The sequence below is a fragment of the Syngnathus scovelli genome, chromosome 5, assembly GCF_024217435.2.
Source record: "Syngnathus scovelli strain Florida chromosome 5, RoL_Ssco_1.2, whole genome shotgun sequence".
NCBI classification, from domain to species: Eukaryota; Metazoa; Chordata; class Actinopteri; order Syngnathiformes; family Syngnathidae; genus Syngnathus; species Syngnathus scovelli.
Genome location: NC_090851.1, coordinates 13,476,911 through 13,495,058, shown reverse-complemented (window position 1 = coordinate 13,495,058; position 18,148 = coordinate 13,476,911). Strand labels below are relative to the sequence as shown.

General features: G+C 41.2%; 1 protein-coding gene across 28 annotated transcripts in view; it reads right to left on the bottom strand.

Moving 5' to 3' along the window:
- Nucleotides 1-3,402: 3,402 nt before the first annotated feature.
- LOC125969167 (regulating synaptic membrane exocytosis protein 1) overlaps nt 3,403-18,148 on the bottom strand; it is an 89,556-nt gene continuing 74,810 nt past the window's right edge. For 14 of the 28 annotated variants that reach the window (XM_049720929.2, XM_049720931.2, XM_049720932.2 and 11 more), the window contains 13 exons: nt 16,708-16,785; nt 16,192-16,257; nt 15,762-15,875; nt 14,726-14,832; nt 12,743-12,846; nt 11,991-12,151; nt 11,570-11,722; nt 9,772-9,989; nt 8,254-8,398; nt 7,368-7,477; nt 6,984-7,085; nt 6,045-6,184; nt 3,403-5,920 (listed from right to left, as the gene is read on the bottom strand). In XM_049720929.2, the coding sequence (XP_049576886.1) occupies nt 5,702-5,920; nt 6,045-6,184; nt 6,984-7,085; nt 7,368-7,477; nt 8,254-8,398; nt 9,772-9,989; nt 11,570-11,722; nt 11,991-12,151; nt 12,743-12,846; nt 14,726-14,832; nt 15,762-15,875; nt 16,192-16,257; nt 16,708-16,785 (1,717 nt within the window). In that variant the 3' untranslated portion in view covers nt 3,403-5,701. The other 14 variants (XM_049720947.2, XM_049720952.2, XM_049720953.2 and 11 more) reach the window with 8 other exon arrangements.

Sequence of the window (18,148 nt, the reverse complement as noted above, 5' to 3'; positions counted from 1 at the left end):
GTAAAATACATAGATGCAGCTCACTGACAAGTGCCGCTATCTGAGCTAATTTTAGAACAGCCCTGTGGGCGACTCATGCGGTCCTCATGGGCGACTAAGTGCCCGCGGGCAGCGTGTTGGTGACCCCTGACTTAGAGTATTAATCTATAGCTGTGTACCGTATTGGCCCGAATGTAAGATGGTATTTTTTGCATTGAAATAAGACTGAAAAAGTGGGGGTGAAATAAAAAATAGCGGTGAGAAAGAAAAGAGAAGAAGATAAGAGATAACAGAAAATGGAGAAACCTAGCGACAATCTGGAGGAAAGTGGTTCAGGTTAACCGTCAGCTGAGGAGAAGTTATGATGCAAACTTCAAGATGATGATGATAAATGAGGCAGAGTCTTCAAACAATTGCAAAGCGGCTGTGAAATATGGTGTCACAGAGTGTAATGTACGGAGATGGAGAGCTAAAAAAGATTGCCTAAAAAATGCTCACAATCAGAGAAGAGCTTTCCGTGGCCCTCAGAGCAGCCGCTTTCAAGAGTCCGACAGGAGTGTGTGCGCGTACGTGGACAGTGACACTGAGCACAGCGAGGCAGAGGATGTTTGTGAGGAGTAATGTTCTGACATGACAGATCTCAGCTACTCTCAAGTTTAAACCAGCTTGCATTATATTATTGCAATGTTTTTCCTTATTCAGATTTGTTTTAAGACTACAATTACAGTTAGACTTCACTTTGATGGTTAATGCAGTTATTGCAATTTTGTTGTTTTATCACAGTAGATCTGTTTATTTACATTTCAAAAACCAGAAGCCATTCATTTACAAATGTGATTACACTTTAGTTTACATATTTAAATGTTTAGATATTAACATGTGATAGACAGCTTTTGTATGATTTGAATGAGGCAAAATAACATGCTTTTTCTCTCTAACATATTGTTATAATCATTTGTTTCAGATGTACTGTAATTATTTTCTGTATAAAAATTAAAATTGGTGTTCAAATAGGACATTTTGCAAAAACTAGTGACAGAGATTTTGGCCCGATGACAGCAATATGTAAACTGATGGTAGCATGCATTTTACGCACCCTCCTTGAAAAAGCTGTAGGGTGAGCCTCCAAGAAAAGAGAAACCAGACAAGGAACAATAATGCCGTCTATCAACGATGAATAAATCTGAATTGGGCAAACCACTAAAGGTTGTGCCTCCCCTTCCCATTAAGTGTTTCCTGTTGTGATAGCAATAGTTAAACTTGTGCAATTGAGAAATGTAATTTTTACTTTCTCACGTTGTATTGAAAATCATCTGTGTAAAATGTTTTTTTTTTTTTTTTACGGGTTGGGGGGGGACACTTGGAAGTAGTCTCGCCCAGGGCTTAATTCGGTGTAGAACCGCCACTGCTCATTAGTAAATAGGATGTGGACCGCTGTTGTGCCACCGCTTTAGTGGGCGGAGGGATATGTGACCAGATGGTCACTGGGGAGAAGAGTGGTCTGGTGATCGCATGTCCGCACAATTGACATGAACAAGCCGCTTTTAAGTTAAAGGCAGTCGATTTTGCTCTTAACGAAGGAAACAAAGCTGTTCATGTACTGTTGAGGTTTTGTCCGGCCACTAGAGGGCACTGGGGTATTGTTGATGACATCTTGTTGCGTCACCCTTTTCAGTATTTTTGTTCTGGGTCATGTCTTCTCCGGAACTACATGTAGCTCGTATTGCATTTCTAATTTTACCCCTGTAAGTAGTCCCATTTTATTTATTATTAGTTGTGTGTTGCTGGTGTTCCCTACACATTAAGTTTATTATGGTTATCGCTGAAATTTAACCATTTTTGTATGTTTGCAGAGCTCCTCCATCAATATCAATAAACGTTATGTTAATAAAAGGTATACGTCCCCAAAGAACCATCTCCTGACAATCTTCTATGTGTACTATATTCTCTTACAAATGGTAATTAAATATTAAACCACCTGCGGCTTATAATCAGATGCGGCTTATAGTCCGGAAAATACGGTACATGTGGTTTCTGTATCAGCTATATTATTGTTTTCATTATGGTTATTTTATTTATTTATTACTGTTTGATAATTATTTTTCTTACATTTGATAAGATTAAAAGTTTTTATACAAGCCTAAAAAAAAAAACAATACGGCACAGCCTCACCCCTGACTCTACCTCCAGTGGTCCCCAGGTAAATTGAGTTTGAGACCGCTAAACTCTTGGGCAGGGTTGCCCAATACGTCAATTGCAATCTACTGGTCAATCGCAATCTACTGGTCGATCGCGAAGGAAGTGTGGGTAGATCACATGACATTAAAAAGTAGGGTATCCATTGCCACGATGACATTTGTCTTTTGAATGACATACAGGGTAGCCAATCTGACGTCTGAACTTTTGACACCTTGCACAATCGCGTTTAACTTGTTCATTTACCTTGCTGCGTAGCTAGCCTCCAATTTATTCAAAATAAATAAAACAAAGGATATAAAAAATTCAGGGTTCATCGACACATCTGGAACATACTGAGGGGAAATACCCAAATGCGCCATCTCCCTGACTGAATTATTTGGTTCCACCTATTTGTGCGAATCAGCCTTTTCCCACATGAAAATTATTAAGTCTAAATACTAGTGATGGGAAAATGAAGTTTCATGAACCAGTTGTTGTATTCTTTGGCTCCTCTAGATGGCAATGTTGATTTAAAGTGAAGGTTTTAAAAAATGAGAAGTTGGTGGGCTTTCAGCTCTTTGGTGAACAGAGAGTGCCATCTAGCGGTTCAAGTAAACACAACAACGGGTTCATGAATCATCTTGAAGCTTCATTTGCCCATCATTACTAAATACCATTCTACCATGACCGATGATCATCTAGAAGCATGCTTGAAACTGACTATCAGCAGCTCCTGTCTGGATTATGCTGCCTTAGAGATACCATTCAGTGCAAGTCATCAGAGTAATGTAAGGGCAAACGATGGCCAATGTGAGTTGTATTGTGCCATGTGGGTTCATCCAATTATGCAAGACACACCAATCTGTATTGTAGATCAATTTCAAATTCAATTTCAATAATACTTGACATATCCTAAAAGGGAAAAAAGGAAAGAAATAATACACAATATTAAATAGTAATAATAATAACTTAAATAATGATGTTTTGCATTTCTATTGTAGGCAGATCATTTTGACTTGGTCATCTTATAAGTAGCTTGCGAGCTGAAAGGCCAGGGGATGGATCAAAATCACATGGGGATGGGTTAAATGCAGAGGACAAATTTCACCACACCCAGATGTGTGTGTGACGATGATCATTGGGACTTTAACTTTAAAAATTGTGGGCACCCCTGCTCTACGGTGAACTTGCTCGAAAAACTTTAGCCTCAAACAATGGATAAAAGTTTAAATGAATAGATGTGCATTTCTTCCACACATTCTTTTTATTTGTAAATCATAAAAATTAACATTTAAATATAAAACATACACATCATTTGAGCCACATCTGTTATACAAACAAGAACTGTTGCAATCAATTTTCTTTCAGTGGAACACATACGCTGTAAACAATCAATATTTTCCTGTTAATACTGACAATGAAAAAAAAATTTCAAAATAGGAAAGGGTTTGAACTTTAAATGATCATTGAGACATCTTTTACAGACTTGTTCGTTTTAATGGCTGAGCACTGCAAACCCAAGTCTATTACCTTGAGTTGTCCCACTGTGTGGTCCCCAACAGTGGATTAATAAATCCTCATTAAATGAATTGGCCCCTGGTTGAATGGCTGTTGAATATTTACAGTGTATCACTGGCCCTGTATTTGCTTTTCTACTTCATAATGCACAATATCCTATCTGACAACATAATGTTGAACCAAAAGATATAGTTTCATATAAGTGGATCTGATTTGCATTTGCACTTTACATGTTTATTGATGCACCAGCTCCTCGGAGGTATACAATGATGTGGAATAACAGCAGGAGGGTTTGTGAGGTCCGCTCACGACTACAGTACATCTGTCAGAGGGGATGAGGAACAACGTCAACGTAATCTTCCGATTCTGTTTGAGAGACGTTCAGCACCTGACTGAGGGACATGGCATAGACCGCAGTTGGATTCCATTGCATTTGTGTGATGGGAATGGCTTCCATTTATTGGTTTTACCTCCAATATTCAATTACGAGCAAACTGTACAACTGCATGCAACATACAAGCGGCCCTACAGTTAAGTGGAAAAAAAAAACACGTATCCAGTTCTGTATCTTTTTTTTTTATGTAACTGATTCCTAAAGAAAATTACATGCAGCTTGGACCAGGTCATACCAGCCCCCTTCTTACAAGGTGAGAGGGGGTCCGTAGGGCAAATGGAGAATGAGCTTTTATGTTGTCCTGACACATCAGTCTGATTGGTAACTTGCACATGAACAGTGTTACACAATAAAAAGTGTGAGCAGTTTCTCTTTTTCTGTTTCCTAATAACTACACCAAAATGAACAGGGCCAGTGGGCATCTCAGTTTTTTCTCTTTTCAAAACTACGTTTTTTTTTTTGTTTTTTTTAAAAAGTTAAACTTTTAGTTGTAAAAAATCAAGCTCTTGTGCTTGTGTTTAATTCCCAAGAGAACATAAAATAAAGGTTCAATAAAAACATTTAAACATGCTTGGGTGAGGGTATTTTGAGTGATAACAAACTCTTCCTTTGGTAAATAAAGATTTTCTTCTTTTCAGGTTTTTGAGTGATGTATTTCTGTGACGTTTAATTGTAACACACAAGTTGATTTGTTGGTCATCCTCCTGGGAGGCCTAATACACATCTCTACACAGACAACTTCATTTAGTCGCATGTTTAAAAATCTAAGATGTGTCTTAATCACCAGTCCCCTTACCTGCACAAAACCTGCAGACAATAAATAGTTTAATTTCCCTTTTTTTTTTTTTTTTTTTAAATCGCTTGATATTTCTCTCCATGCACACACCAGACTGACCACATATCATGAGCATTTAACACACTATAAAATCATTTTGTGCAATAGTAACAGAGGAGAAATAAATAGACAACAAAACAAACACACAAGACAGTATGGCTTTGGAGGAGCCATGGTAAACATTTTGAAAAGAGGATCTTTCGACAGAGAGAGGGACCGGTGATGCGGCTTCAGGGTGTAGGCACCAGAAGAAGGCCCTGTGCTTCCAGAGTTAATACCCATGTGAAAGCCCCCTGCTCTTGGGCAGAGATGCTGGCAGTCTGATGGGGTTCTCGAGGAGGCCCCTGCAGATAGGATGCCAGTACCCTCACTACCTGCAGATGTGGCGGGAGGTTACCTCTGTCTCAAGTTCATACATTCCAACGCTTAAGTACAATTCATTGCTTTGCTGTTTTCAGCTAAAAGCCACCCTGCTTCATTTGTCACATGGCATTCATCTTGTATCTACTTCATCAGCTCAACTTGAAAGCTACCGCCTGTTGTCTTTAGTCAGCCCCCAATCTTCAGCGTACACACACAAAGCAAAACGGAGACATTTTTCTAAATTTTTATGGAACACTGAAAGGTGGCGCTCCCCAGAACAGACGAAATGAACCACGACAGAAGTGATTGTCAGATCTCAAGAAATGTGTTTTCTGATTGTTGTTGCTCTACATTTCTGCTTCAGCGTTCTATCCCTTCTTACAGTGCATGTCAGGAGTTACTCACTCGCAGAGCGGTGTTGAGCTGTCGCCCCACTAGGATCGGATCCCGGGCGGTCCAGAGGAGCTGTCCAGCGACGACTGAGAAGCTCGCCGTGTGAGGGACGCCAGAGTTGGATCCACCAAAGAGGAAGGTGGAAACAACTTGTACCAGCCAATTACTGTGCTTGATAAGTCCAGTTCCTCCAGGAGAATTTGCGCAACTCCCATGAAGCTTTTATGGTCCATACGGCCGTAGTCCCCCCATACAATCACCTGAAGAAGGCCATGCAATTATTTGCTATGCTGGTCTAGTTCTTCCCTTCTAAAATATATTTCTAACATGGGAATATAGACATGAAAGTAAGAATAAAAAAAATCTGTAGTATTCTCCACTCACCTGTAGGACTTTACCCTGTGGACTTTCCTCAAACAGCAGTGCTTGCTGGTACAGTGGGTCAAGTGTTTTCCGTGCAATCTTGGTTTTCTTTTTGGCTACGTATGCTCCATTTTTCAGCAGGTAGACCTTGACATAAGGTGCTGAAGGCAGGGACGAAACAATAGAAAAAAACAATGATGGTAAAAGACATTGAAAAATGTTGAAATGGCATTTTTGCCCTTAAACAAAGGATAAGAAAAGAAAAACAGTTTTAAATTCCACGGGACCCAAAGACCCATTGTTTTCTAAACTGCCAGGCCTATCCCAGGTGACTTTGTTATACCCAGAGAAAAACCCGTGCAAGGGGGCCTGAGCTGAGCTTCCAAACCCAAACGCCAGACCTCAGAAATGTCAAGCAGATGTGCTAACCACAAGACCAGGGATGTCCAAATCCGGTCCTCGAGGGCCGCTCTCTTGTATGTCTTGTTTCTTGTTTGAAGTTTCCCTCCTCCACCATACCTATTTCAAATGATCAGCACATTAGCAATCTCTATAGAAGCCTAATGACGATTCTGATCATTTGAATTAGGTGTGTTGGAGAAGGGAAACAAAAACATGCGGGATAGCTGCCCTCCAGGTCCGGGTTTGGACACCGCTGCAATAGGCCAACGTGAAGCCGACATATCTTGAGAATTGTACATGTTACCAAGAATTGAGAATAAAAAAAGATCATGGAGAAATGCAAAGAAAGAACTACAGCATTTCTCTGGCCACTGTGAATTCTGAGCTTCAAACGCTAAAGTTCAAAGTGAAGGCTTTCAAGACGGGCATTTTTGCTCCCAACAGAGAGCAAAGTCAGGCACCAAGCTTTGCCTAATGTCTCCAAACTGATCTTGTATTAGCGAAATGGTAAAAAAAAGAGTGATTGTTATATTATTTCAATTAAGCTACAGTCTTTACCTGGGAGGGATTTCGAGCCTGGCTTTTGTACAAGACCTCGCGCTCTGATAACCTCCACCTCCAGCTGACCCTTTGTCTCCATCATACCGATCTGGATGTCACCTGTATAACAAAGGAAGATGGTGGCAAGATAATTAGTATAGATCTATACAAGTTTGTTTTGTATTGCAGTAAGACTATGAAATATGCTTGAAATATAACTCAACAGACTGCTCTTTTGTGGGAAGCTGAACATTTCAACAATGCCTCATTGTCAAAGTCTCAATGTTGCAATAAAACCAAATGTATGCTCGATCATGGTATGGAAAATCAGAGCAACACAAACAATCCACAAATAATCGTTCATGCAGTCCAAACTGAACTAAAATGTGAGCACAATCACACCTATTGCGGGTGTAGCAAGTGTTTGCCTTCCCACTAACTGAGCTGGACCAAGACCATCTAGAAAGTCGCTGAACTGGCTGCTTGCTCCCAGATTGACTCCAGAGAAGATACTAAGAAAAGAACAAAAACAAACACAGAATTTGGTAAAGACACAGGTAAATCTTTTTCCGGTTGTTTTTCTTTAACAGAATCAATTTGCTGTTAGTCACTGATAAGTGAAAAAAATACTTCCAAAATATACCATAAACATATACCGTTTTTTCCGGACTATAAGCTGCTATTTTTTGCACAAGCTTCGAACCCTGCGGCTTGTAGTCTGGTGCGGCGTGTCTATGGATTTTTCATGATTTTTGTGATGTCTAAATACGTACACTTATACACTCATTAGTAAAAAGGTTGTGGACTGCTGTTATGCAGCACCGATTTGCTGAGCGGAGGGATACGTGACCAAACACACGGTCAGTGGGAAGAAAAGTGGTGTTTTGATTGCATGTCCGTCCACCAGGCAAATAGTGCCGCACGAACAAGACCAAACGGACATTACTGGAGAAAGGAAGCTTTTATACACAAACCCTCATTATTTGGTATTACCAGAGGTAATCATTGGTCTTTCTAAACATATTAATTTCTCTTTGCTAATTATTCATAAGCAGCTTCAATGTGTTAGCCCAATATTCAATAAGTTCGTGGACACATATTAGTTACTGTAGCTATTTTGCTATCTAGTCAGATGTAGCAAAGTAACGTTTGGAAAAAGATGTGATTTTGCTGGTTTTCCCCAATTGTTAGTGACTAGTTGAATTGTTGAAGACAGTTTTAACAAACAATGTATAAAATCTAGCCTTATTGTAAAAAGTAATATATAAAAAGTGAAAAAGTTACTAACTTCCCCTCAGAGTTGTAGCTGTTCATGCTGCCATTGTTGGACTCTTTGCTGGGCTGCCGACTCATGTTCCTCGTCAGCTCCACTGCCATGCCGGTCTCTGTGCTCCTCTGGATCGGTGCTCCTTTCTCCTTTTTAGTCTTTGCCTCTGCAAAAAAAAAAAAAAAAAAAAAAAGGAACAAAGAAGAACGAGAAAGCAAGAGAGTGCGAGAGAGCGTGCTAGAGAGAGAGAGCACGAGAGAGGGACAGAATGTACTGTATGACTTTTCGTACAAACCGTTCCAGCAGCCTCCATAATGATATTGTAATTTAGACTATTATTTTCAAACACTTGCACTTAGTATATAATATTGTGCAAGATAAACCAGAGAGTAGGAGAAAAACTAGCATGATCTATTTTCCCATTTTGCGGATACAATAGAAGGCCAGTCACCATATTCCAGACAGTATAAATGTATCAATAAAAGCAGTTTAGTATTCTGTGATGTGTCTGTGTGGCGCATGGTCAAAGGACCTACGCATGTACTTTTACTCTCTCCCTCCTGTAGCCAGAAACAGGAAACACTTTGCTAGAAAAACAAGCCGACTGACCCAATGCAGACTCTTGACTCACTCCTTATAATGAAACAGGTGGTGCAAGGAGAAAAGATATAAAAAAATATTAAAATATCTTGTACCCAAACTGCACAAAGGAAAAATACAGATTTAATTGGAGATATTCCTTACTTGCCTCAGTTCTCATCCAACACATAGACAAAGGATTTTTTTTTTCAGTGAGCTAGCTACATCTCTTTATATCTCGACTTCCTATCTCTCTTCTCCACTTCAGTGACAGAAGGCTAGACATCCCTCCAGGCCTAATGTGGCCAAATAGCTTTTAATGTCTGCCCCAAAGAAAGGGAATAACGGAGCTCGACTTTCATGGTAAGTCTGTCTGAATGGGAGTTGGATTCAGACAAGTCTCGTGTAACCGGGAGCTAAGCTCTTGGTGGTTCTCATCTATCTACAATGTTCCCTTAAGTTTGAAAAATACATCATTATTGTTTCTTCTTTGATAACACACAGTGGGACAGCGGGGGATGAAACTTTTACAGAATAAAAAGACATTTGGAATTATTGGTACTTCAGTACCGTCTGCTCCCCAGGACAAATATTTTTTGTTGTGAAACATTGTTTTTATGTGTGGCTCTGGATACATGCGCTGAACACAGATGCTTGAGTGTCTGAATGTTGATGGAGTCCACTTAGTAAAATGTGCATGATATATAATTCAAATTTGGCTCATGAACATACCAAAATTAATCAATTTGGACAACTGGCTAATAAGCAACTGAATCATGGAACTTTAGCAAATTAAACGTCCCTTTTCTTTTCCAATCTTCACGTGAGGCCAACTGTTTTTTTTTTCATCTCACCACCAAGTAGTAGTGCATTACATTTTTAGGGGAAGTAAAGTCATCTTGGATTTACATCCTAAAAAGAAGAATTTTTGTGTTGTTAGCATTTGCTGTGACAACTCACCAGGGCCACTTATCTGGGAGGTACTCCGGCTGCGGCGGTTTCCAACAATGGCCACCACCCTTGCACTGAGGCTGGAGCGTCTCTTCTTGCTGCCTCCCCCCACTGTGCCGAGTGCTGTGTCTGACTGGCTGCCATCAGTGCGCTCCTGCGTGTAGATCTCCCCACTAACACTGGAGCTCTTGAGCATGCTGCGTCCCGCTGATGCTCTCATCTGCCGACTTCAGAAAGAAGACAGTGCGTGTCTCTCATTTAAGTGCTCCAAATGTTTGACATAGTATCTGTATTTTACTGTACTTTCACCGCATAAGTCAGCTGACTGACATGTCGTGATGACAAATGCAAACATTTTAAATCGCCAGACATGATGTGATATGATGGGATGGACTTCAATTTCCCTTTTGGCCCTGAACTCAAAGACGTACTACAGCAAAAAAACTTACACTGACATATGCTACGTGACGAATAAAATATGTCACCTGTTTTTTTTATTATGCTGTAACAGTAGTAGCACAGCCAGTTTAGATGTTAGTGGTCAAATACAAAAATAGTTTACCACCATTGCAACAAAGTTTACATAATCAATTCCATAGATAATTTATATTATGTATTTAAATTCATTCTTCTCATACAAGCAACTACACAAGAGCAGAAGCAATTGAATGCTTGCTGCCTTCGATGGGTTTGGATGAGCCACTGCAAGTCGATGGCCTCAATTGGACTGAATGTGCTACAAGAGAGCCTGGACATGCTGCACCCATCACCATCTGGTCTGTGTGGACCTCCGACTAACGTGATATGATGGTTTACAGGAAGTACTGGAACATTAGCTTGAGGACTTTCTGCTACACTATGCATGGAAGTTAAGGGAAGCTGGGCAGCAGAAGGGGCAGATGGAAGGGGATTCTGCTCAAGAGGATGACCAGGCTCCGAGTTGTCACAGCACAGGATGCATGCAATGAGGGATCTGAGATGTGCACTGAACAAACACAAATATAAAAAACTAGGTACACATATACTGTAGTGTAACACACAACATAAACTGCATTGAAGAAAATGCTGATTGTGTGGCTGTCACAGATGCCAAACTGTGTCATGGAAGGCAAGGAAGCCTGTTGACCATGTTCAGTTTATTTAATAAATAAACTAGGCATTATAATGCACTTGCACTTAAAACTAGGCATGGTAATAAGCATTATAAAATCTCAGGAATTATTTGAAAATAGTGAGAAAATACACACATCACTGAAATGATTAAGAATGCATTGATTTGTGATTGCTGTTTTTTATTGCCTTGACCCTTAAAACGACTGCACTTGTCTTGTCTAGTTTTGGTCCACATGGTAATTAGAGGGAGCTGTGCTGCAGATTATTATTAGCAGGTGATAAATTGTTGGCATGATTTGTCTGTCGGTTGTAATAAAAAAATAGATCAGTAATAAGTGAGCTGTACTATATCACTCTCTGCTTAGGACCATTGGGATAAGGTTGTTTATCCATGTCGAGAGAGAGAGAGAGAGAGAGAGAGAGAGAGAGAGAGAGAGAGAGAGAGAGAGAGAGAGAGAGAGAGAGAGAGAGAGAGAGAGAGAGAGAGGAAGGGAGAGGAAGGGAGAGGACAGGAGGGACGGTCGCGGTCGGGGAGGGGGCGGTAGGTGGGTAGGTAGGTAGGTAGGTAGGTAGGTAGGTAGGTAGGTAGGTAGGTAGCTAGGTAGCTAGGTAGGTATCTAGGTAGGTAGCTAGGTAGGTAGCTAGGTAGGTAAACAGAGTCAGGAAATTATTTCTAAGATCTATATATTTTTACCTGGACTCCTCTGTTTCTCCAGCGACAGTGTGTCTCCTGCGCTTCAACTCCTCTGAGAAACGTCTTTTTCCTGCTGCCCTCTTCCTCTCCTCTTCCCTAGTCACCCCCCATGAGATGCGCCTGTCTTTTTTTTCATCCTCTAATGACTTAGACCTGAGTGATGTTTGTTTTCATCCCGCCATTGGTTTATGTGTTTGTATGTGATAGAGAGGAGCAGTGCACAAAGTTGGACGGAAACATGCAGCAGTTGTCATGCAAAACAGAAAAGATACACAGCCATTAGCATGCATTTTACTAGCAACAGATTCAAACACATGCTGATTCCCCAAAAACACGTTGATACCTATTTCCAAACTTAGTTGAACCTAAGAAAATAAAATGTAAAAATGTAATCAATGTATGACTTAACAAAAGAACTGACCTAAGACGTCCCCCTGGGCGTTCTGACTGGATAGACATGTAGCTGGTGCTACTGAGGCGAGAGGCACTGCTGGCACGGGAGAGAGCTGACATGTCGCTCATATCACTGTCTGACGACCTCGCAGACATGTTGTCGCTGCTACGTCGCTGTTCTGCAAACATCTAAGAACAACAAGCATAGATTTATAATTTCAAAGTGAATATCTCAAGTCCAACACAGACAGGCTGTTGACTTCCGTCCATCCGTCCGTCCGTCCGTCCGTCCGTCCGTCCATCCATCCATCCATTCTTTTCATTTGGTGCGGTTCCTATTCAGACTGTACATTTTGCAAGTGAAGTATAAACATCCACGCTTGTGACGATGTGTGCTCCCATCGGACAGCAATGACCAGGGCGGCACACAGAGCACAAACCCAGAAATAGAGGAAAACATACGCGCCGTGTTCCTCCTCTGTATATTTGTGCTGTTGGTTCGGATCTACGCTGTTTGTATTCACACGTGAAGCGAACCTCATCAGAGTCCGTTTGAAAGCAAACCGAGACCACTTTAAAAAGTGGTTCTTGGTCCGGTTCTTTAATCCACACCAGGATTCATTTGCGTGTATTCACACCTGCATAAAAGGTCCGGACCAGCGTTAGAATCGAACCCTGGTCCTTTCAAAATGGACCAAACAGTCAGGTTTGAATACACACATACACTGCTTTAAAGATTCCACCTGATTTTTTTTTTCTAAAAAAGATAGGAAGTCTTACCTCCCGTTTATACTTGAGGTCCGACTCAGGGTCATGGGAAGCTGAAGGCCGATAGGAATGTACTTTCATATGCAGCTGTCGGGCTCGCTCTTCAACTGCTAGGGCTAAAATAAAACCAACAATGACAATTTAATTAAGCCATGTAAACAAGCAAGGTCTGATTTTTGTCTAAATGATAATGTACTATATAATCTGTCAAGAAGACATACTGACAATTTCTCAAGATATGGATAACATTGTACTCACATCCTCACAATACAATATGTCATAGTTTTGTCTTATACTACACACAACACTGTCTTGTTTCACTGCTTGTATTAGCATGATCTAATTTCTGCAGTTTGTGAAAATATGGTGGGTCACCATCCACCTGAAAAGCTGGAGTCAATTCCAGCCAATGCTGGCAAAGACACCCTAGACTGGTCACTAGCCAATCTCAAGGCACATATAGACAATCACTGTTGCTCGTATTCAAACCAACTGTGAAGCAGATGCGGCAACCATATAAATGATTATTATTATTATGATTATTATTGTTATTTGCATCCATCCATACCGAGTCCCAATCTGATACCTCAGCAACGTATTAAGAAGAAATAAAAGGGCATCCTGAATGTCTTTCCAGCCATCCTGGCCCCATCCATCCATTGTTCCATCCATCCGTCAAGTCAAGTCAAATTTTTCTATACAGCCCTTATCACAAGAATGTCTCTGAGGGCTTCACATGGCCACAGTTGACAATTATTTTCCTCATTCCCTGCTCTTTACCCCCAGGAAAGCAAGGAGAAACACTCAAAACCCCGACTGTGGAACTATTATGAGAAACCTTGAGTCCGTCCGTCCGTCCGTCCGTCCGTCCATCCATCCATCCATCCATCCATCCATATTCTACTGCTTATCCATGTTTGGGTCATGAGGGCAGCTTGATTAGGGAATGTCCCTCTCCCCAGCCACTTTGTCAGCTGTTCCAGGGTAATCCCAAGGTGTTCCCAAGCCCCTCAGAAGACAATTTCTCCTCACTAGTGCTACGTGCTTGGAACACCTTAGCAGGCAGGCGTCTGGGAGTTATCCTAACCAGGTAGCTCAGGTATTATCTGGTTAGGATGAACAATGCGCCTCCTGTCAATATGAAAAGCAGCAGCTCATCCCTAAATCACTCATCCGATGATTGAGCTTCTCACCCTGTCTCGAAAGGAGAGCCCGGACACCCTGCTAAGAAAACGCATTTCGTCCGCTGTTATCTGGGATCATGTTCTTTCTGTTACAACCCTCAGAAGTGACATTCCTCTTCCTGAGAGTAAGCTTCTGTAGCCAAAGATCGGACTGCCAAGGTCCTGCCTTCCACTGGAGCTCACCCGACCTTCTATGGCCCTTCTCACACTCGGTGATCCGATGAGAAGGGTGATTGTCCTTTAGGCCTGAGCCCCATGTGTGTTGGCCCGACCACCTTCGAGCCCCACCTTCAGGCCTGGCTCCAATGGGGGGGCCTCTGTGTTCCCCATAGGGTTTTATTGACCCGTGCTTTGTCTGATCCCTCGCCTACAAACTGTTTATTCCCTGATCCTTAAAGGGGCATAAAGCCCCAGACAACTAGCTCCTAGAATCAGTGGAACACATAAACACCTCTACCATAAGGTGACGGCTCATGGAGGGGTACTGCTGTTATGATGACAATGATTATTGATATTATTATTATTAGTTGTAGTAGTAGTAGTAGTGTTAGTATTTGTAGTAGTAGTAGTCGTAATAGTAGTAGTAGTCATTGTAATATTATTATTATTATTATTATTAGTATTAGTATTAGTATTAGTAGTAGTAGTAGTAGTAGTAGTAGTAGTAGTAGTAGTGGTAGTAGTAGTAGTAGTAGTAGTGGTAGTAGTAGTAGTAGCAGTGGTCGTGGTAGTAGTAGTGGTGCAACAATGTTTGACTTTTGTCCCTCGAACAAAGCAAACAGAGTACTTGCATCCACACATCATACCTTACCTTGTTCTATGCTGCTGCTCTTAGCCGGGAGTTGTGGAAGCTGCCGGCCCCTGCGGCCTGATGAGGGAGTCCCCATTGGGGAGGAAGGGCTACCATGAGGGTGTGTTCTGGCAGACAGAGACATTAAGACAGAAAGAGATTAAGAAGTGGAAGAAAACACCAAAAATGTTATTCGGGGGCGAAACAAGATTGGACAGACAAAATCAAAAGAGATGATCTGGTAAAAATGGGAGGGAACAGGACAAATTAGCAAACAGGCAGGGGAGAGGCAAGAGGGAGACAGAGCCCAATTTTTGTGCCCAGCGCAAGTTTAGCACAATGTGCAGTCTAAATGTGCGCATGGCTGGGTGAAGTTTTCTACCTTTTGGCATTTTGTAAACAGGCGCAGGTAGAAATAGGAAAATAAGCATTTGTGCTGTTGAGGGGGTGAAGAACAGAACCGATATTGATATCTTGATTCTTGGCCAATCAAGGGATCTGTCCTCATTCCCTTAAAAATTCAGCCCAGGTGAAGTGCACGGTACACATGGCTGAGATATGATACGCATAAATTACATTTATAAGAAATTTCAACAAGATCGCCATTTGAGAATGATGCAAAGTTGGCCGCTGTGAAGCCTTCCGTGCCGGGTCCTGCGTCGGTGCGTCTATGCCCGACCACATAAACAAGGATGCAACAATTTGTACGCCAAGTGCATGTGTGCCGGTCTATGAAAATAGGGCCCCGAGTTGGTATGTACAGTAAACACAATATGCCCACATTTCTACACACCCCAACAGAGAATTTATATGGAGAGTAATTCTATGGACAGCATATACATTATGCAAGCAATATTTAGGAAAGCTTTGAATAGTTGTGGTGGGTTCAGGTAGAGTTTTAGAATTTCAGAGAATTGACCCACCCAGCTCACTCAAAGGTTGTACAGCATGTTACAAATTTTGAGGTGTGATGATTTAATGGGGTTCTTGTGGATACAAAATGAGCAACAATAGGACCACACAGTAGGAGAGACCTCCTGCTGACAATAGCATGCACCTGTCTGTCTGCAGAGAGTTTGGAGAGGACCCAGCCAAAGCTGTCTGACCAAAGGGTCTCAGTGGCCAACCTTTGCCCCTACTGCCCCTGAGGATAGAGGTGGGCTGGATGCGACTGCCGTTTACAAAATAATGAAAATTAAAAAGAGAAATCTTTGCAAAATATATTCCAAAAAATGTTGTTGGTGTTATACCATTATCTGTACGTTGCTAAAGTCTGCGGTATGTAAATTTTATTCAGACTATGTACGTATATATTCATAACCACTAGATAGTGATGGTTTGTTGGAAGCTGGAAGAGCTTTAGTTTATGCTTTATGGCAACCATTAAAGGCTACAATTAATACATAACAATATAAAATATTGCTAAATTGATCAAGTGAGGCAAGAAGAATATGGAATATGGCATATGGGAGGATGAATGGTCTCACCTGTCACCCTCCAAGGTTTTTTTGCTGCCTTTTAGACAGTCTGGACTTGATGCATTGCTACACTCCCTGTTAGGGTAAACAGTAACAGCCCAGAAAGAGAAGAGGAGAAACAAACAAGATATGGCAATGACAATGACAAAACTAAAAAAATGAATACTTGTCGATATGTATGTACATATCAGGCTGACTATTTGGTTCAATCAGAAAGGAATATAGGCAATCATTGCACAGCCAACCAACATTTTACAAGAAAGAGCTTATGACACAATTGCACCAATTCAGATTGAGTACACAGTCGTAAGCACCGGTGAAAACAAACGGGAGATCACAACAGCCTCAGCCCACAAATGTTTACAAGAAAGGGTCCAAACAGTGCAGATGACTACAACAACAATATCCTATAATGGATGATAGTCTGCAGGGCAAGTGTCAGCAGAAAGATATAAGCAGGCAAGCAGCAAGTGGCAGCATATACGTATGTTGGAGCGGGGACAGCAGAAAGGTCAGGCCTGATACCTGTCTTCCGCAGAGGCCACGTGTTCTACTAAGATCCGGGGATTTGAGGGGCTCTTGCAGGGCAATGAATTGAAGCACCTGAAAATATGTGGAGTAGCGGGAGGTGAAGAACCAGATGCATGGAAGAGACTGAATACAATGCATGACTAGTGTGGCTCAATCTGGAGGCAGCAAACCTCCACAAATTCATTCAAATGATCCAGTGCACGGCAGACCACTAGTTGGTTACCTGATTAAAACACCAAAGTATGAACAATTTGAGACTCAAAGTGCAAACTAGCTTATTTGGTGAGGTTTGTAACTTTTGTATCTGAGTCTCAAAGTGTTACGCAGGCTCCCTCTAGTTTAAACTGCATCATGTCATTGTCTTTGGAATGACAGTTCAATAAATGTTACATATATGTACAATTCAAATGTATTTACCTTCTAGGTACAATTAACGTGCACTTTTCTGTATATATGCGTGTAACTTGAAATTGACTTCCTCCCCCCCCCCCTCTATTTTAGTGTGGTGGAGGCACTACTGGCTCAGCTCAGTAGCCTAGTGGTAGAGTGTCTGCCCTGAGATTGGTAGGTTGTGGGTTCAAACCCCGGCCGGGTCATACCAAAGACTACAAAAATGGGACCCATTGCCTCCCTGCTTGGCACTCAGCATTAAGGGTTGGAATTGGGGGGTTAGATCACCAAATGATTCCCGGGCGTGGCACCGCTGCTACTCACTGCACTCTTCGGGGATAGGTTAAATGCAGAGACAAATTTCACCACAGCCAGATGTGTGTGTGACAATCATTGGGTCTTTACCTTTTTTAGTTTTATTTTTTTAATGGCGCTCATATTGAGAGCATTTTTTAGATCTAAAATGTTTGACAACCACTGGACTACATACAGCAGGGGTGTCCAAACTTTTTGCAAGGAGGGCCAGATTTGATAAAGTGAAGGGGCCCCGGGGACCAATAGTATTTCCGGACATTTTTTAACTACAAATTTTTTATGCAAATACACATTGTTAGAAAACAAATTTCATTGTCCCAATTGTCTTTATTTTTGAATGACAAAATAACCAAATATAAACCAGTCAGGCAGATGTGAATAACTCTAAAAACACATATTCTGCCTTTCATTCATATCTGAAGAGTCGGATGACATTGAAAAAACTGTATGAAATACCTTAAATTTACAGGAGTTTAAAATTATTTTTGCCTCATGGACATTTTAAACAGGAGTTATAAGTAATGCAAAGTTGGCTGTTATTATTAAAACTTAAAACAAGTGAATTTTGCTTTTGTCATTCACAATATCTTTCAGAAAGTAATAGTTTGTGTCACGTCTACAGGTTCATAACATCAACAGTATTACCATGGCCACTTCGTAATATTTAATAATAAGTAATAATTACTTTTGATTTACTTTTGACTCACAGCTCCGCGTGAAGAATCGGTTG